Genomic DNA, 21,817 nt, shown 5'->3' with positions numbered 1-21,817 from the left:
ACGATTCACTCAACTCACGATTCGATTCGATTCGATTCACGATTTTGATTTCACGATTCGATTTGGTTCATGATTTTTTTTTTTACAAAATGAGATTTAAGACATTATAAATTAAATGTATCCTTTTATTATTGATTTATTAATACACAACCATCCCACAAACTGACCCATATTAACTACTATTACACACATGATCAAACTCGAGCTGTTACTGTAGAAAGCAGAAGACACGCAGTCTGTCGCTACAGTATCAGGCTCTTAACGGAGTATCGATCCGTCAGGCGCCTCCTTACAAGCGCCGACACTCAGGAGATTTACAATGAAGTCATTCAGAGACAACAACTCTACACTCATCTGCATTAACATCTCAAATATGTCTAAAAACTTATAAAGAGGAGAGTTCCGGTGCTTGACTCTGATTGGCTGAGACACGTTCGAAGCTGTTGTAAATGACTCTACAAAGTAACATACATCTTTGTTTACGTTTGTCTGTTGCTCGGCAACCACTTTGTAGCAAACACAACTGTTTCTGAGGAGCTACATTGTTTGGTGGAAGAATACTGTTTTTATTAATATCATTACACTTTATTTGCTCTGTTTTATTTTGTGAAACCTTACTACGTATATGGAATAACCCGTGAAGCCGTGGTTTACAGTGAATTTATAACAGCTAAGTGGGTTTTAGGCACTCCGCGAACAACGCCCCTTAGCTGTTATAAAATCACTATTTATTAATTTATTAACATTAACGAAAATGAAGGATGCAATTGTTTGCAACCTGTATGACAAAGTTACACTCTTGAAATCACACCTGCATGGTACAAATAAGCGATAATAATGGAAAACTCATGCGAGTTTACACCTCCCGTCTGGTTTTTCATGTTATGCAAACGTGGCGTGGCACATGCATGAGCGACTCCTCTCAAAGTGTCTCATATTCACAGCGCGAGCTTCTCTCTGAAATACTGACGCGCGTGTGTCATGACAGCTGCATGTCGCTGCTCACTGTACAGCTCTCATGAAATCAATGACTTTAACAATGAACTCAACGACCAAAATAACTGCAAGAACTTCTGTGGTATAGTGTAAGACCTTTAATTGTAAATATACTTCACGCACTACTGCATATAATTGTAAAATTTAGATTTTGAGTATTAAAAGTGCTGATATGAGCAGATATAGTGCATGCAATATGTAATAGTAAAATGACTATAATTAATAAAAGTGCTCATTGTAGCAGATATACTGCATGTAATCTTTATTTTACCATTACCTATACTATTGCAATTATTCAAAGTGCTCATATGAGCAGATATACTACATGCAATACAATACGTAATGGTAAAATTACACTTAGAATGGTTAAAACTGCTCATCTAAGCATATATCCTACATGTAGCACTTCTATAATTATTATTTAACATCATAAAAGTGCTCTGATCTCAGCAGATTTACTACATGCAATACTATACATAATAAAATGAAGATTGTTTATTTTAATACTTTTTATTTTTTAACACTTTTAATACTCAATCTTCATCTCAGCAACAGGTGTAATACTTGCAATACTATATGCAATGCTAAAAATAGTACTTTAATAATGATTGTTATTTTATCATTAAATATAGTATTGCATGTAGTATTTCTGCTGATATGAACATTATGAGTATTAAAACAGCTCATCGGAGCACATATACTACAGGCCATACAATGGTAAAATGAATATTAAAATGACTAAAAGTGCTGATCTGAGCAGATATACTACATGCAATACTATATGGAATGGTAAAAAGAGGAGTTTTAATACTCAGTCTTCATCTCAGCAGAAATACTACATGCAATACTATATGTAATGGTAAAATTATCACTTTAATCACTATAAGTGTAATTTTATGATTACATATAGTATTGCAAGTATCTGCTCAGATGAGTACTTTTAATCATCATTTTACCATTACATATAGTACTGCATGTAGTATTTCCACTGAGATGAAGATTATGAGTATTTAAAGTTCTCATCCGAGCAGATATACTGCACGCAATACTATATGTAATGGTATAATAAGCACTTTTAATAATTACAATCATCATTTTACCACTACATATAGTGTTGCATGTAGCATTTCTGCTGATATGAGTACTATTAATACTCATAATCTTTATCTCAGCAATAATACTGCATGCAGTACTACATCCAATGACAAAATGATGATTAAAAGTGCTCATCGGAGCAGAAATACTACATGCAATACTATATGTAATGGTGAAATGATCACTTTTAATCATTATATGCGTCATTTTACGATTTCATATAGTATTGCAAGTACTATATCTGCTCAGATGAGTACTTTAAATCATCATTTTACTACTAAATATAGCACTGCATGTAGTATTTCTGCTGAGATGAAGATTATGAGTATTTAAAGTACTCATCCGAGCAGATATACTACACACAATACTGTATGCACTGGTGTACGATTACATGCAGTATTGCAAGTAGTATATCTGCTCAGATGAGTACTTTTAATACTCAAGCTTCACCTCAGCGGAAATACTACATGCAATACTACATACAACAGTAAAATGATGATTAAAATAATGAAAACTGCTCATCTCTGAGCAGATATACTACATGCAATACTCGTATGTAATGGTGCAATGATAACTTTTAATCATTATAAGCACCATTTTACGATTACATATAGTATTGCAAGTACTATATCTTTCTAAGATGAGTACTTTAAATCATCATTTTACCATTACAAAGTACTGCATGTAGTATTTCCGCTGAGATTATGAGTATTAAAAGTGCTCATATGAGCAGAAGCACTACACAAAATACTGTATGAAATGGTGAAATGAGCACTTTTAATAACTGTAATCTTCATCTGAGCAGATATACTTCATGCAATGTTATGTATAGTGTAAAAATGATGATTATAATTATTAAAAGTGACCATTTTGCCATTGCATATAGTATTGCATGTAGCATTTCAGCTCAGATGAAGATTATGAGTATTAAAAGTACTCATGAGCAGATGCACTACACACAATACTGTATGTAATGGTAAAATGAGTTACACTTATTAAAAATCGCACATATGAGCAGATATACTACTTACAACACTATATGTAATGGTGAAATGAGTACTTTTAATAATTTTAAGTGTCATTTTTCCATTACATGTAGTGTTGCATGTAGTATTTCCGCTGAGATGAAGATTGAGTATTAAAAATGCTCATACGAGCAGATGCACTACACGCAATACTGTATGTAATGGTGTAATGGAGTTCGCGGAGGGAAGTTGTAAGAAGTGTGTAGGACAACAACAGGTTGCAGCAGTTTGTCGCTGCTGTTTTCGGAGTTTGTGGTCGAGCAGACCGCGCTAAAGTTGCTGTCAGCGCGATGTTGCGCGATTTGATCGCGTCTAAATGCTGTTTTACGGTTGTTGTTGTGTTGTGGCCTTAATCTGTGTGTGTGTGAGTGTGTGTGCTGGAGTTTTAAAGCTCCTGCAGCACTAGCAGCTAGCAAGCTAAGCGTTCTCAGTCTAGACGCTCTCGCGTCAAACACACACACACACACACACACACACGCTCGCGCCTCTACCTGTCGTGCGCGGTGGAAGGGGTCCGTGAATCCCTCCTTCATCCCGGTCTGAGCCACCGAGGCCTGTCCCTGCACCAGCTCCGCCATCATCATCATCACACACACACAAGCGCATAAACACACACAGCGTACACTACCGACCCCGGAACAGGAAACGCGCGCAGGAGACTCGCGAGACCTCAGCGAGAGACGAGACTCTGCGAGATTTCACACACGTGGTTCTTACGGCGTTTCACTGCACTGTACTTAATTATTGATTTATTAGCTTATTCAATAAAGAGTTCACTTTATTACTTTTTAAACCTAATCTGACCTTACTTGGCAATTCTTTCATTAACAAGCATTTCAGTTTTAATTGATTAATTTTTTATTGTTTTTGGATTTTATTTCTTATGTAACTTTTTGCTTTGGTTATATTTATTATATTATTATATATTATAGTTATCATATATTCATACTATTTTTATGTAGAGCACAAGAAGTCTTTTATTTAATGTATTTCATTTTAATTAATTATATTAATTAATTTTATTCTTTTTAAAACTTTTTTATTTCTTACGTAATAATTACTAATCTTCAATAGTGGTTACTGTACAAATTACTCTCTTATTACTAATTACTTTCTAAATCCTATATCAACATCGACAAGTAAATGATTCAAGGATAGACCTGAAACGGTTCTTTTAATTCTTTCAGATTAATAATAATAGATAACTATATTTAATTACTTACTTTCTAAATCCTTTATCAACCTCAACAAGTTATTGATACAAGGATAGACATGAAACGGTTATTTTATTTCTTTCAAATAAATAATAGATAACTACATAAATTATTCTGGTCACACTTTATATTAGGGTCCAATTCTCACTATTAACCAACTGTTAACTATGACTTTTGCCTCAATATACTCCTAATTACTGCTTATTAATACTTAGTAAAGTAGTTGTTAAGTTCAGTGTTGGGGAAAGTTACTTTTAAAAGTAATGCGTTACAATGTTGCATTACTCCATAAAAAAGTAAATACTAACGTTACTTAGTTACTTTTTCTGGAAAGTGATGCGTTACGTTACTTTTGCGTTACTTTTTAAATCTGCACAGGGCTTGCTTGTTTGTTTTTAAAATAAAAAAGTTATATTTTTGGCAAATATAAAAGCCTTTTCTTTTAGTTTTTATTTATTTTCATTTAGTAAATTTAGTGCTTCAACATAAACTTATTTCAGATTGTTGCCAAGGTAGAATTCTCATTTTAAATTTTTTTTAATTAAATATTTATTTTATTTCAGCTTTATTTTAATGAACAAAAATATTTTAATAGTTTTAGTTTTAGTTAATGAAAAGTACCCTGGTTTGTTCATTGTGTTTGGCTGGTAAATCACACTTCTGCTTTTACAAAATTGTCGATTTACCATTTCTGCCTCTGTCATGTTAATATGTTTGCATACTGTTGGGCTTCTGTTCAGTTTTATGTTTGATTTTAAAGAAGTTTTGCTACTTTTGTACAGTAGATACCAGTGTTGGGGAAAGTTACTTTTAAAAGTAATGCGTTACAATGTTGCGTTACTCCATAAAAAAGTAACTACTAACGTTACTTAGTTACTTTTTCTGGAAAGTGATGCGCTACGTTACTTTTGCGTTACTTTTTTTACGTTCTTTTACGTTTTTAAAATACAAAAGTTCTATTTTTGGCAAATATAAAAGACTTTTCACACCAAACGTGAAATGAATAAGCCTCAGGCTGAAGGGAAAGTACAGTTACGTCCGTACAGTAGAACGCAGAAGAAGAAAACACTTCAGCAATAAAAAAAACACACACAAATGTTCATCTAGAGTAATTTGTGCTTATTAGTACGGTTGAACTGGATCATCGAAGCTCAGAAGCAAATAGAATGGGATTAAATACATAAAGCATATTTGTGTTGTTTAGCATTTAATTATTGCAGGTTTGCGTCATATTCTGAGTTGCATTATTTTTATTCATTTTGAGGAATACTGAATCTGTGTTTTATTTTGTTTGTGAGTGAGATGAATTAATGCATATTCATATTTATTTTAGAACTACAGTAACATCTTCTGATTTCTGTCACCATGGCGACACCAGAGCTGTCAATCAATAAATTGGGAAAAAAAAGTAACTTGCATTAATTATTTGAAAAAGTAACTCAGATATTCTCTTGTAAATTAAAAAGTAATGCGTTACTTTACTCGTTACTTGAAAAAAGTAATCTGATTACGTAACTCGCGTTACTTGTAATGAGTTACCCCCAAGCACTGGTTAAGTTTAAGAATTGGGTAGGATTAAGGATTTAGAATAAGGTCTTGCAGAATTAATATGTGCTTTTTAAGTAATAATCAACAGCCAATATCCCAGTAGTATTCATGCTAATAACCAACTAGTCAATAGTGAGAATTGGACATTTAAGTGTTACCAATATTCTTATTAACTCAGTTAAATTACAGTAACACTGCTTTTTCACTGGAGGAAGTGTTATTATGGATTATGCACTCTATGTATTTGAGTTAAAAGCGTCTTAATGCTGTATTAGTTTCAGCTTTTGTCTTCTCCAGATGTTAACTGATGGACTGGAGTGCTGTGGATTACTTGTGGATTATTGTGATGTTTTTATCAGCTGTTTGGACTCTCATTCTGACGGCACCCATTCACTGCAGAGCATCCATTGCTGACTGATGCAATGCTACATTTCTACAAACCTGATGAAGAAACAAACTCATCTGCATCTTAGGAGGCCTGAGGGTGAGCACATTTACAGTACACTTTAATTTTTGGATGAACTATTCCTTTAACTTAAGTCTTATTTTCTGACAGTCGTTCACCTGCAAGTCATTTCCAGCTGCATATGAGCAATAAAACAGTCTTCAAACCCATGCAGACTGCAAAATCATTTTCCTAGACGTGTTGACCGGTTCAAGAATAAACAGGCCCATTGAGATATTGGTTTTCATCCACCTGTTGACCTTAGTGATTATTAGTATTAGTATTTACTATTATTAGTATTTTTGGTGGAAACTATGGTTAGCATATACTATGTACACTGAACAAAATTATAAACGCAACACTTTTGTTTTTGCCCCCATTTTTCATGAGCTGAACTCAAAGATCTAAGACTTTTTCTATGTACACAAAAGGCCTATTTCTCTCAAATATCAACAACCTGATCAACTCTATGCGAAGGAGATGTGTTGCACTGCGTGAGGCAAATGGTGGTCACACCAGATACTGACTGGTTTTCGGACCCCCCAATACAGTAAAACTGCACATTTTAGAGTGGCCTTTTATTGTGGCCAGCCTAAGGCACACCTGTGCAATAATCATGCTGTCTAATCAGCATCTTGATATGCCACACCTGTGAGGTGGATGGATTATCTCGGCAAAGGAGAAGTGCTCACTAACACAGATTTAGACAGATTTGTGAACAATATTTGAGAGAAATAGGCCTTTTGTGTACATAGAAAAAGTCTTAGATCTTTGAGTTCAGCTCATGAAAAATGGGGGCAAAAACAAAAGTGTTGCGTTTATAATTTTGTTCAGTGTATATAGAAATAATTTCTAGTCTGCTATGATGGATTTCAGCTCATGCCAATTTGTAAATAAAGTTTATTTAGATGCATTTGCACATCATTGTATATCCGGCGGTATATCTTTCACATCTCACAAAGCATAATGGAGTTTGCAGATATTTTTATTTTTATTTCCTACAGAATGTGGAGATTGAATTGTAATGCACTGCAAAAAAAATAAATTTTGTCCCGTTTTCCAGTACAGACATCTAAACATTCTTAAAATATTTAGAATGACTTGAGCTATTAAGCCTCGTTTCCAAAATTAAGTGAGTTTTCACTTAAAACAAGAGCAAAAGTCTGCCAGTGAGGTCAGAATAAAACTGCTTTTCTGATTCCGTTGGCAGATTTGTGTTCTTGTTTGAAGCATAGACTCAAGACTGCATATCTAAGTAAATGCATGTTGATTTAAGTATGTTTGTTCTGGAAATCAAGACATCTTTTGCAGTGTGAAGCTTCTCTGAAACCAATTAAAGTAAATGAAAGTTTGGGAGCCTTTGCTCTCAGTTTTGCAGACACAGATGATCCGTTACACGGGCTTTTATCAGCGAGAGAGCGTCTGAGAACCACAGACCCTCTCAACGACTCAATCACACAGAGGCCCTGCGGTGAAAATGAGGGATGTTTTTGACCCCATCCTGCTGTCGGCCGTCCCTCGTCTCTCCTCTTTCTCTTTGTCCAGCACTTATTCTCCACCTGTGCTGTTTTCCTGGAGGTGTGCGGATGCATTGTGTTGGCTGTGAGGTAATAACAGGTAAATGCAGTTGTTTGTGCACTTTCTCCCAGCATGCTCTAACAGGGACAGACTTCTGGCGATTACAGCAAACGTGGATGAAAGCTTTTCCATTCTCAAACAAATGCACACAGCAGAGAAAAACCTGAGAGCTTCACACAAACGACGTTTACCATTCACTTACAGCACTTTATAGGAAATGCATCACAATAAAGAAGCTTAATTGTTAAATATACATCAAGATTACTGACCTCATGTCATCATGAAAGATTGTTTACATTTCTGCTAGAAACATCAGATTTACTAACATACTTTTTTTTAATTAAATTTTTTTTTATTATTAAATAATTATTACATTTTTGTCATCATGTGAATTATTTTGTGCCCGTCTTCTTGTCATTAAACACTCCTACGTTCACTATTATCTGGAAAAATAAAAAAAACAAGCCCAAATCATAGTTGTGTTATTTATGCATTAATGCTATTACATCACTTCGTAACAAATAAATAAATGCTATAAAATAATTGATGCCACTCTCTATATAAACAACAACTAAATCATATCAACTTGTGGAAAATGGGCATCCGATGACCCCTTTAAAGCCTGGCATATGAAATAATAGCCAGAAAAATGTTTTTAAATAGAACCTTTAGAAAAAATATATTTAAAAACGAATTTGCATATCAGGCTCTTATGGCTCATATAGTCTGATACAGTGAGAAAATGGAGGAAAAAACAGCTCAATTTTATTCAGAGACTCAAACTAAGCAAAAATATGAATGATGTGCTGATATGATGAAATTCTGCTGCTTGTGCTGTAAATCAATGAGATCGTTATAACAGTACAGCAGATACTGACATTGTATCATCATAAAATGGTCTAAATATCAGTCGTCGCTCTATATCTCCAGTAACCCACTGTAAATGTTACAAAATATACATTAGTATAATTAAATAAATAAATGTACAAAATATATATGCGGAGATAACATTAATAAATAAATAATATACATATATTTAGAGAATAAAATAAACAACTAAACAATAAATATATGTACACAGATATATATATATATATATATATATATGCAGATATAACAATAAATAAATATAATTAAATATGCAGAGATAAATTATAAATAAATAAACATTTGTTCAAAAATATACATTGATGCAGAGTTAACTAATAAAACAAATTGATAAATTATACATATAGGCAAAGATAACTATAATAAAAATAAGTAAATAAATAAATGTTCAAAAATATACATGCAGAGATAAGTATTATTAAATAAATAAATAAATGTACAAAATATATATCCAGAGATAACATTAAATAAATAATATACATATATTTAGAGAATAAAATAAACAACTAAACAATAAATATATGTACACACACACACACATATATATATATATATATGCAGATATAACAATAAATAAATATGAATACATTTGCAGAGATAAATGATAAATAAACATTTGTTTAAAAATATACATTGATGCAGAGATAACTAATAAAACAAATGTATAAATTATACATGTGTATATATAATAACTATATATATATAACTATAATAAAAATAAATAAATAAGTAAAGTAAATAAATAATAATAACAGTGAGTAGTGATGCTTTACACCAGTGTGAACCGCAAACCCAAAAAGTGCCACATTAGTCTGACTTTATGCCTTAAACAGCCTTTTAAACCAGTCTAATGATCGCACCGGAGCGTAATAAATCTATGAAGAGAGCAGATATGAGCTCATATCCATCCAGAGCCATTAGCCTGAGATCAAACCTCCAGAGCGTCTTAACCTCCAGATTCCTGTCATCATCCTTAACAAATCTCAGCAGTTCCTCAGACACACACTGACTTCACACCAGAGCTCGAATCGACAGCAGATTCTGATTTCGTTCTAGTCATAATCTTTTGACTTAGTTTTAGTCATATTTTAGTCCTCTGAATTAGTTGACTACATATCATAAGATTTTAGTCGACTAAATCTACAGTAAATGTGGTCGGTTAAAATCTAATGGGTTTAGTTACAGTGCATTTATTAAGCATTTCTCTAAAATTTCCAAACTCATTATATAGGTTTGATATTAAGGTTTTATCATGATAGACACAGATTTAACTGCTGTGACACACAACATGCCTTTATTTTTAACATTTAAATAAAACCACTTCTCATAAAGAACAATAAGACGTAATCAACTGTTTACGTGAATACTCGTCAAAACGGACAATTCGACATCATTTTGTGTGTAATTCTCCATTCATGTGAAGCGAAAGAGTACTCGCGCGCTGTGAGAGGCGCTTTCTGTGTGTGTGCTTCAGTGTCTGCGCTCTGAAAACCAGACCGAGTTGAGTTCTCTCCTGCATCGTCAGATTTATCCATATGTCTGCTCTTCTTTTACTCCCACATATTGACATTTTTTAATGTTTTATGCGACGTGCAGCAAGTGTATGTTAGCTTATGTCCCGCCGGTTCATATGTACGCATCTAACCTCCGAACCACGCAGCAGATTCGTTCTGAATGAATCTCTTCCCAAATCGTCCCTCCCTAACATTTTCATCTCGTTTTTATTCGTTGACGAAAATGTCAATAAATAGTCGTCATAGTTTTTGTCATTCAAAAAGAGTTTTAGTTCGTTATCGTCTCGTTGTCGTCAGTGAAAAAAATGTTAAAACTGGCTTAAAAAAATTAACACTGACTTCAAACAGGCTTTGCTTCTGTACCTTTTCCTGGATCTCCATGTCATTTGACATAATTGTCCGCAGACCCTTAATGGAAACAAGTGAGACGAGGGGCCTCCGTGGAGCAGCAGGGGCCCATGTGAGTCTTGGGTTACTATAATTGATGTTAATAAAGGCCTGCGGTCATTGTGCAGAACACAGATCAGCGAGACGCATGCAGGTGACTCTTCTCAGGTTCACCTGATTGACTTCATGACAGCAGAGGATTACAAAGCTTTAGTTCAGACTCCAGTAAAGCGTAAACGAGAACACTGGAAGACATGTGAATGCAAACAGAGGAGCAAAAGATGGTCGAATGAAAGCAAATTACAGTATAAATCACTGCTTTCTTAAGTATCATTAATATCAGGGTGATTAACTAAAATCATAAAAAAAACATTTTCGTTACAATAAAATGTGAATGAAAACAAATTACACTATATACATTTACATTTCTATTTTCAGGGGGGTTTTGTATTATTAATATCAGGGTGATAATAATTAACTAAAAGTAAAAACATTTACTTGACATAAAATAAACATTTTATCTTTTTCATTTAGTTTAACTTGATGCACTAAAATAACTAAAACTAAAAGCAAAATGAAAATGAACAAAAATTCGATGCATTTTTTTTTTTATAAAATTACAAAAACAACAAAATTACTAAAACTTTAAAAATATAATAATGGAGAATATAATTTAATTTAAATTATTAATAAAAACTATAATTTTTTTTTCAAGATATTAAAATAGCACTAATTAATATTATTGTATTTATTAATATTTTTAATAAAAATGTAATATTTTCCATTTTCATTTTAGTTTATTTTTTATTTTGTAGTACTTTTGTCTTTTTATTATTATTATTTGTTAATATATATATATATATATATTCTATATTTAAATATATAATATATAAATACAAATATATTTAAATATTTACATATAAGTATATTTAGTTTTTATTCATTTTTATTTCAGGTTTAGTTTTAGCAATTCTAGTACTTCAACTTAAACTAAATGAAAATTTGAAATGTTGCCTTGCCAACTAACTGAAATAAAATAAGCTTAATTTAATATATATATATTTATTAGATATATATTTTAATTTCAGTTAAACAAATGTTTTTAAAGTAGTTTTTACTACAATTTTAGCACTTACACTATTATTAAAATTACACTACACACTCACACTCACACACACTCACACACTCACACTCACACACTCACACTACACACTCACACTACACACTCACTCACACACACACTCACACGCATGCACACACACTACACACACACACACTACACACACACTCACACAGACACACACACACACACTAACTTAACTTAATTTCAGTAACTTAATTTTAGTTACTGATAATGCTTTAGTGTAACTTCAGTGTCTAACTATTTGCATGTTGATTTATTGTGATTTTTACAGAGAGAACTCTAGTAACACTCTAGTTTACTCTGGTAAATCTGTGCCCTGAACACAGAGCTATAATCAGAAATGAAGCGAAACGAAGGGTTTTGTCTGAACAGAGCAGCTCTTTGTGTGATGTTGAGTGACAGACAGCAAGATTGGCTTTCAGAGATGACTCTTAATTCTCGTCTTCCCATTGTGTCCCAGAATCCCCCAGGGCTGCGGCGTAATGAGACGTAATTGAGGGAAGGTCACGGATCATTAATTCACCTGGATGGCTCGCCATGCTTTCATACCTCGACTGACAGGTAGAAGATCTGAGAACGTGAGACACAGGAAGCTGCTGACTCCACTTCCTGTCTGCGGCAAACACATGAGCTGAAACAAACACCACAGCAGACGAACATACTAATGCTGATTCAGAGATCAAGTCAAGCACATTGCATTCTGGGAAAGAGTACTCAGTGCATGTCAGTCATGCATCAGGTTTTTTTCTATAGTATCAAATCCTGATAGTCTATCATTTACAGTTCTGCTCATAAGTTTACACCCCCTTGCAGAACATGCAAGATGTCAATAAATTTAAAGGAATAGTTCACCCAAAAATTCAAATTTACCCTCAGGCCATCAGATGAGTATACATATGAGTGTGTTTCTTCATCAGGTTTGGAGAAATGCAGCATTGCATCAGTGTCTCAGCAGTGGATGCTCTGCAGTGAATGGGTGCCGTCAGAATGAGAGTCCAAACAGCTGATAAAAACATCACAATAATCCACAGCACTCCAGTCCATCAGTTAACATCTGGAGAAGACAAAAGCTGAAACAAATACATCATTGAGATGTTTTTAACTCAAATACGAGTCCATAATCCATAATAACGCTTCCTCCAGTGAAAAAGTGTTAAGGTCTGTGAGATTAAAAGTCACAATTACCTTTTTATATTTTTTATTAAACAGACTTGTGAAATATAAACTCAGAATTGTAAGAAAAAAGCCAGAATTGCGAGATATAAAGTCATAATTGCAAGATACAAAGTCATAATTGAGAAAAAAGTCATAATTGTGAAAAAAAATCATAATTGTGAGAAAAAAGTCATAATTGCGAAAAAAAAGTCATTATTGTAAAAAATGAATGATTACGAGATATAGTCATAACTGCGAACAGTCATAATTGCAAAAAATTAATGATTGCGATATAGTCATAATTGCAAAAAAAGTCATAATTGCACGAAAAAAGTCATAATTGTGAAAAAAATTCATGATTGCGAGATATAAAGTCATAATTCTGAAAAAAGTCATAATTGTGAGAAAAAAGTCAATTGTGAAAGTCATAATTGCGAACAGTCATAATTGCAAAAAGTCATAATTGTGAGATATAACGTCATAATTGTGAAAAAAAATCATAATTGTGAGAAAAAAGTCATAATTGTGAAAAAAATAATTGATAAAAAAGTCATAATTGTGAGATATAATCAATTGCAAAAAAGTCATAATTGCAAAAAATTCATGATTGCGAGCTATAGTCATAATTGTGAAAAAAGTAATAATTGCAAAAAAAGTCATAATTGTGAGATACAAAGTCATAATTGTGAGAAAAAAGTCATAATTGTGAAAAAGTCATAATTGCGAAATATAGTCATAATTGTGAAAAAAAAATCATAATTGTGAGGTCATAATTGCACAAAAAAAGTCATAATTGTGAAAAAAATCATAATTGTGAGAAGTCGTAATTGCATGAAAAAAGTTATAATTATGTATAATCATAATTGTGAAAAAAGTCATAATTTAAAAAAAAATCATGATTGCACGAAAAAAGTCATAATTGTGAAAAAATTCATAATTGTGAGAAAAAAAGTCATAATTGCATGAAAAAAGTCATAATTGTGAGATATAATCATAATTGTGAAAAAAGTCATAATTTCAAAAAAATTCATGATTGCGCGATAGTCATAATTGCGAAAACAGTCTTAATTGTGAGAAAAAAGTCAGAACTGCGAGATATAAAGTCATAATTGTGAAAAAATTCATAATTGTGAGAAAAAAAGTCATAATTGCACGAAAAAAAGTCAATTGTGAAAAAAAAATTGTGAGAAAAAAGTCATAATTGCACGAAAAAAAGTCATAATTGTGAGATATAATCAATTGTGAAAAAAGCCATAATTGCAAAAAATTCATGATTGCGAGCTATAGTCATATTTGCGAAAAAAGTAATAATTGCAAGATACAAAGTCATAATTGCGGGAAAAAAGTAATAATTGCAAAAAATTAATGATTGCAAGCTACAGTCATAATTGCGAAAAAAAAATTCATGATTGCAAGATACAAAATCATAATTGCGAGAAAAAAGTCATAATTGCGAGAAAAGTCATAACTGCGAGATACAATCATAATTGCGAAAAAAGTCAATTTCAAAAAGTCATGATTGCGAGATATAGTCATAATTGCGAAAAAAAAAAAAAGGCATAATTGCGAGATATAAAGTCATAATTGCAATTTTTTAATTCAGTGGCAGAAATGGGTTTCCATAGCTAAATTACATATTTTGACCTCAAAACTAATTCATTTATTTACCTTTTTTGTCTTTTGGAAGTTGCATGTATTGCATACATACAGAAAATGTGCTCAGCGTTCACATTGTATAGTGGAGCAGAAAGCGTAAGCGCAGTATGTGACGCTCCTTCAGCCTGAGCGACTAATTCAACAGTGGCTTCATCTCGGCAGAAGAAACGTCCAAATTGCAGCAGGTCTGAGAGATCTCCAGGCAATTTGTCTTCACGTATGCACATGCTTGTAAATAAAGGGGGCCGGTGGTGTAATTGGAGGAGCGGATGGAGACGCCTGCGGTGTAATTGAGCAGCTGAAGCAGGGGATTCTGGTCTGGCTGAAAGACTGAACGCATCCCTGCCATCTATTACCAGCAGCGGGGGGGATCCAGGTTCTGTCCCCACCAAAGAACAACATTCAACGAGCACGACAGAAATGGAAAGGGAGCAGAAAGCCACAGTTTGGCACCTTAAGAGGAAGAAGTGCAGAAGTATTTGTTGATGGAGAGTAAATGGCTTTGCCGAGGACTGAAAACATCACGGATGTCACATCATGATGGTTATTTGTTCTTTCTCTTTGCTTTAAAAGCCTGGGCTGAGAGGAAGATCTGCAATGAGAAACTGATGATTTAAAGCACAGTAAACATCAGACTGATGGACTGAAGGACATCTGAAGTACCTGCTGCTTTCATATCTAAAGGCTTCAAATGCAGCTCATTCAATCAGAAATTAGAATTAAAGGACTGTCACATTATACATGTTGAACAATAATCATAGGATCATTCATGTCTGTCTTTTGATGAATTGCTTTTGTTCCCCTTTCGTAAGTTGCTTTGTATAAAAGCAACAGCTAAATGCATACATGTAAATGCATAAGTGTAAAATTCATAAGCGTAAATGCATGAATGGAAATGCATAAATGTAAATGCATAAGAGTACAATGCATAAATGTATTGTAAAATACATTAATGTAAATGCATATTGTAAAATGCATAAATGTAAATGCATGAGTAAAATGCATAAATGTATTGTAAAATGCATTAATGTAAATGCATATTGTAAAATTTGTAAGCGTAAATGCATGAGTAAAATGCATAAATGTACATGTGTAAGTGTAAAATGCATGTGTAAAATGCATAAGTATAAAGTGCATAAATGTAAATGCATAAGTGCAAAATGAATGTGTAAAATGCATAAATGTAAACGCATAAATGTGCATAAATTACATGACTGACAAACAGATTTTTTTCATATTTTGGGTGTTTTAATCAGATTTCATCAGTAACAGGCTGTATCATGATAGTTACATGCAGAGCTGGGTAGTAGTTGATTACATATAATCTGGATTACATAATCAGATTCCAAAAATTAAGTACTTGTGATTAGATTAAATTACTTTTAAAAATACTTGTACTCAGACTACAGTTACTTTTTTATTGATTACACGATTGATTAATTATCACTCAGACGGTTATTTAATCATGGATTACTGTGTCTTTGGAAGTCTTTTGTCTTTCAAATACATTAAAATGCACAAATTGATGTTATTTCTTTTTTTTATATATCGTCAGGGGCCAGTTGTTCAAAAGTAATCTGATCGGATGTTGGTCATCGGATTGGATCGAATCTTGAAAATGGGGTGTTCAAAAGAAAAAAAGCATTCTGAATTCGGATCAGATCACAAAATCCAATCTTTTGGTTTTGATCTGGATTAAATCCTCAGTTTGTGTTGTTCAAAACGTTTTAGTAAGATTGGGATACTTTTGATTATTCTGATCCCAGCAGAAGGGTGGATTTCAGGAACAAAAATGTAATAAAACTTTAAAACTGTTCCAAAAGATACAACATTTGTAACATGCAATATATCCCCAAACAGCTGTTAATTTCAAGTTTGTTTGTTTTTAATCACTGCTTGTAAACTACATTGGCACAATCATCAGAGATGGAGCAGTCAGAAGTAGTTATTTGTGTAAATGCAATGCAAAACTAGAATGCAAAACATCACTATGTCCCTTTAGGGGCTCCGTAGAGCACTAGTAATCCAGATTTGGAAATCTGGAAAAGTGTGTATGGGATTTCCAAATCCAGGTCATTCTGATCCAGATTAAACTTTCTGAACACCTGGCCCCAGATTTGAAATCAGTAACAGAATCACCGAGATCTTCAGAGCTTCTTCTGAGCGGCTCCCTGCAGACGGTTGTGTTCCCGCAGCCTGAAACACAGCAGATCCTCTCTGAAACACCTCGATCAGATACAGACACAGCTCACGCTCATTCAGACTGCTTTGACTGACCTGACCGCATTGATCCTGATGAATCCAGAGGCGTCGCAGGGGTCGTAGTCGCCCTGCACATCCATACTGAGAGAAAACCAGATCAATACAGCATGCAGCAATAACGACTGAAAACTCTAAATCTCATTATAGAACAACTAAAACAAATTAGAGACAGCAAATCAGAAACATCATCATATACACAAATATAGATACACAACTGTTCAAAAGTAGTGTACATGAAGTAGGATTTCTGAAATAAGTCTCTGCTGCTCACCAAAGCTGCATTCATTTGATTTAAAAAATAGAGTAAAATTGTAAAATATTTTTAGAATGTAAAACAGCTGTGTTCTATGTGAATATCTGTTAAACTGTAATTTATTTCTGTGATGCGCAGCTGTATTTTCAGCATCATTACTCCAGTCTTCAGTGTCACATGATCTTCAGAAATCATTCTAATATGCTGATTAATCGACTGACAGAACTAATATAAACATTTCACCCAAGATGAAAGAATTGATGATTTTTAACATTAACTCAATACCAGAAATGCCCAAAGTTGACCCCTGTTGACCTTTGATTTGGCCCGCCATGCTGTATCCCAAGTGAAAATAAATAATAGGGGAAAATAACATGCATTGAAGTATAATTTCTTTTTTTTTTGGCAGTGAAAAAAAATGATTTTGAATTTGACTAACAATAACTCAAAAAAAGTTAATTATTTAATAAAAATGTAACACATTTTAATATAATATATTTTGATATAATGCGACATCCACTTCTGGCCCACAGCCCTCAATCAAGTTAGATTTTTAGCCCTTTGTATTAAAACGTCTGGGCACCTCCACCAATAAATATAAATAACTGATTTAAATAGTTCATTAATACAAGTATATAAAAATATAATATAAAAAATAATATGTATAAAGACATTACATATAATTTTATATATTTATATATAACACACACACACGAGCGCTTTTTTTAGTAAATAAAAATACTAAAGAAATATTACTATATTAATATAATTTTGAATTTAGCAATATTACTATATTACAAGGTAAGAAATATTACTATATTATTTAATATAATAATATTGTGATTAATATGTGATTAATTACAGAAAAAATTTTTAATCGATTGAAAGCACTAATATTACAAAATAAAATTTAATACTATAATGTTTCACTGTAAAATGTAAAAATCAGTATTTGAGCAAAATATCATTATTTTATTTTTACATTGCAACAACAAAACGACAGTACTAATATTTAAGGCTTTAAGTCTTCGTTTTCATTTTTTTTTAAACAATCAAACTTTTATTCTACATTTACATTACATTACATTTAGTCATTTATAGTAATCGATTCATCGATTAATTAGTCGATAGATTAATCGAGAGAGAAAAAAGTCGTTAGTGGCAGCCCTAATAAAAACATTGCTCTGGATGCGCTGGATCGTTATAGATATCTTTATCATTATAGTTCTTGGTGTGAATTAGGGATGCAACAATACAGTTAGCCCACGGTTCAATACATTGCTTGTTTTTTTTTACATTTACATTTAGTCATTTAGCAGACGCTTTTATCCAAAGAGACTTACAAATGATAGACTAACGCAGCAAGAAAACTATTAATTATATAATAAATAAAAAGAAAACCGACAGAATAGAAAAAGAATAGAGCAAGCTAGTGTTCGAGGTCTTTTTTGCTCTTCTGACAGAAAACCGCAGGAGCTGTAGTACAGAGCAAGTCAAAAGAAGATCTGAAGCTGAAAGAGTTTCTTTCACGGGACGCTTAACACGCAACTTCCTCCAAACGCAGCCATTAGACAGATGGAGCTGCCCTCAGGGGTCACACAGGGGTCAAACCTCAATGATCTCACTGTTCCTGCGCTCCTGACATCATCATCATCACACACACACACACACACACACACACACACACACACACAAATTATTTTTTGTATGCTTTTATTATATTATTTTATTAAATGTTTATATAATATACTATTTTACTAAATATTTTTATTTTATTCTTTTTTTATCTGGTCATTTTATTCATTATTTTATTCAACATTTTATGCAACAAAACAATAATAACAATTTTAATATTCTATTATTCTAAAATATAATATTTAACAATAATATTATATGATTTTTTTTACATATAATATCATATTTTCATATAATAATAAAAATAATAATTATTACCATTATATTTTTTATTTTCTTTTAAATTATATTTACATAATATATCATATTTTTATATAATAATATTAATAACCATTATTATTACTATCATTATTTATTCAACTGAAGAGAGAAATATTACTGTTGTAAATGACAATTGTACAATAAAATAAAAAGTTAATATTTAATAATTATAATAATTTTATTTTACATTACAGGTTATAGTTTTAAATTCTTCACTTTTAACATTTCAAATCCTTGAGCTTTTATATTGGTGGAAAATTGCTGTAAAATTATGAAATCATGCAATTGTGCAAATAAAAGTAAACCCAGTGAGTGCTGTGTTCCCAAATGCATGTTATAAAGCGGATAGTTCCGGTCCTTGATTCTGATTGGCTGAGCCACGTTCGAAGCTGTTGCAAATTAAAGCAATAAGCCCCAAGAAGCCGTGGTTTACAGTGATTTTATAACAGCTAAGGGGCGTTGTTAGGTACGACACGGCTTCACAGGGCTTATTGGTTGCCGAGCAACAGACAAACGTAAACAAAGGTGTATGTTACTTTGTAGAGTAATTTACAACAGCTTTGAACTCGGCTCAGCCAATCAGAATCAAGGACCGGAACTATCTGTTTTATAATATATATGAATAATGTGAGGTGTTTTTACCTGACCAGCTCCTCGTTGTACAGGGATTTGGGCGACTCTCGGCCGAGGATATACACCTGACCCTTAAAGACAGACAGCTGCACACAACCCTCCACGCTCTCCTGAGATTTATCAATGCAGTGACGGACGAAGTCACACTCAGGACTGTACCAGAACCCTGAGAGAGAGACCGAGAGAGAGAGAGAGAGAGAGAGAGACCGAGAGAGAGAGAGAGAGAGCGAGAGAGAGAGAGAGAACCACAGCACTTCATCAACAATAATCTAGCAAACGTCAAATATCAGAGGTTTTCTTGTGAACCAGCGCTCCTCAAACTTTCTGACTCCAGGAACCTCAGGACAATATTCAAAGGCCCTCCCAAATATTTCTGGTTCTTCGAAAGTAATGACAAAACTGCTCATTTTTAATTTACAGAAACTAGGAGCGGCAATATATTAAAATAACTGAATTAAAATAATTATAAACAATTAAGTTCTGTACTTTCAGAAGTACAGTAAGCGAATAATTCATCAGGGTTCACACACTTTAGGACCAACGAATTTGCATGACATGTCTAGTCATTTGTGATTGTTTATTATTATTATTATTTACTTGCAGTGGTTTACAGTGATTTTATAACAGCTAAAAGGCGTTGTTCGCGGAGTGCCTAAAACCCACTTAGCTGTTATAAATTCACTGTAAACCACGGCTTCACGGGGCTTATTGCTTTTATAAAACGGTTATTACATATACGTAGTAAGGTTTCACAAAATAAAACGGAGCAAATAAAGTGTAATGATATTAATAAAAACAGTATTCTTCCACCAAACAATGTAGCTCCTCAGAAACAGTTGTGGTTGCTACAAAGTGGTTGCCGAGCAACAGACAAACGTAAACAAAGGTGTATGTTACTTTGTAGAGTCATTTACAACAGCTTCGAACGCAGCTCAGCCAATCAGAATCAAGCACCGGAACTATCTGGTTTATAAAGCTATTTTAGCCATTTCTACCTGAAAATATATTTTAAAGCTTAACATAACTAGAAAGTGTGAGCAGGGAGTGTGTGGAGTTACAGACAGACAGACGAACGGACAAACATGCTCTTTTCTGAACTGCAAATGTGAGTTGGTTTATGATCGCAGCTCGACCCTGATCCGTACCGTTATAAATGAACTCGGAGAACTTGATGCCGAGACTCTGCTTGATCTTCCGAACCTCTCGGTCCATCGTGAAGGTCTCGATGTCCAGATGAGCGTGAAGCAGGATGGTTCCTCCAGGGGTTTCATAGATACCTGATGGGTAAAGAAAATGAAAAAATCAACAGTTCAACCCTGACCAAAAAAAAAAAGGTTAGATTTTACCATCACAAAACTGATTAACACAAGAAGAGTAGACAATGTCTAGTAAAAATAAGAACAGCGGTAAAAGAGTTTTCTGTGCTGATTTCAATGGGAACAATCCCATTAATTCCGAATGATGGTTGTCATGACGACGGGTGTTGACGGGCACATTGACAGCTGCCACATGAATGATAATAGAAGAGGAAAGCATCAGGATCCGCTGCTCAGCTTCACTCCACCCTGTGATTTACAGCGTCTGCGTCTGTCACACAGAAATGAAGCTTCGCTCGGCTGTCTGAAGGGTCACAGGTGATGATGAACGGACACCTGAAGGTCCAGCGGCCGCTTATTCTTCAGAGCTCAGAGCTGACAGACGGGAATGAAGTCTTTACACAAACACACACGATTATGATTGACTGTCCATTCTATAGGCCAGAAAATGACCAGCATACACACCATTTAGCTTAAAACCCAGGATATGCTTTTCAATGGACAAATCAACCAAAATGTGATTCTTAAATTATTATCAATGTGTTTGATGTACTATGGCGTAACATATCACTAAATATCAATAATAAATTTTTTTTAAATATATAATAAATATAAATAAATAAATCAGCAATATATATATGTGTGTGTGTGTGTGTGTGTGTTTGTTTGAGTGTGTGTGTGTTTGTGAGTGAGTGAGTGAGTGAGTAAGTGAGTGTGTGTGTGTGTGTGAGTGTGTGTGAGTGTGTGTGTGT

General features: G+C 33.2%; 2 protein-coding genes across 3 annotated transcripts in view; both read right to left on the bottom strand.

Moving 5' to 3' along the window:
• fubp3 (far upstream element (FUSE) binding protein 3) overlaps positions 1-3,776 on the bottom strand; it is a 25,236-nt gene extending 21,460 nt beyond the window's left edge. Inside the window, exon 1 of one of the 2 annotated variants that reach the window (XM_016484481.1) lies at positions 3,608-3,776. In XM_016484481.1, the coding sequence (XP_016339967.1) occupies positions 3,608-3,703 (96 nt within the window). In that variant the 5' untranslated portion in view covers positions 3,704-3,776. The remainder of the gene's footprint in view (positions 1-3,607) is intronic. The other variant, XM_016484482.1, reaches the window with a different exon arrangement.
• A 12,852-nt stretch (positions 3,777-16,628) lies between these two features.
• ass1 (argininosuccinate synthase 1) overlaps positions 16,629-21,817 on the bottom strand; it is a 32,490-nt gene continuing 27,301 nt past the window's right edge. The window contains exons 12-15 of the mRNA XM_016484476.1: positions 20,895-21,026; positions 19,759-19,915; positions 16,923-16,988; positions 16,629-16,841 (exon numbers count right to left, since the gene is read on the bottom strand). Coding sequence (XP_016339962.1) covers positions 16,793-16,841; positions 16,923-16,988; positions 19,759-19,915; positions 20,895-21,026 — 404 coding nt within the window. The 3' untranslated portion in view covers positions 16,629-16,792. The remainder of the gene's footprint in view (positions 16,842-16,922; positions 16,989-19,758; positions 19,916-20,894; positions 21,027-21,817) is intronic.

The sequence above is a fragment of the Sinocyclocheilus anshuiensis genome, unplaced genomic scaffold, assembly GCF_001515605.1.
Source record: "Sinocyclocheilus anshuiensis isolate Anshui unplaced genomic scaffold, SAMN03320099.WGS_v1.1 scaffold745, whole genome shotgun sequence".
In the NCBI taxonomy this organism is placed as follows: domain Eukaryota; kingdom Metazoa; phylum Chordata; class Actinopteri; order Cypriniformes; family Cyprinidae; genus Sinocyclocheilus; species Sinocyclocheilus anshuiensis.
The sequence above is the reverse complement of the archived record's forward strand: the minus strand, read 5'-3'. Positions and strand labels throughout refer to the sequence as shown.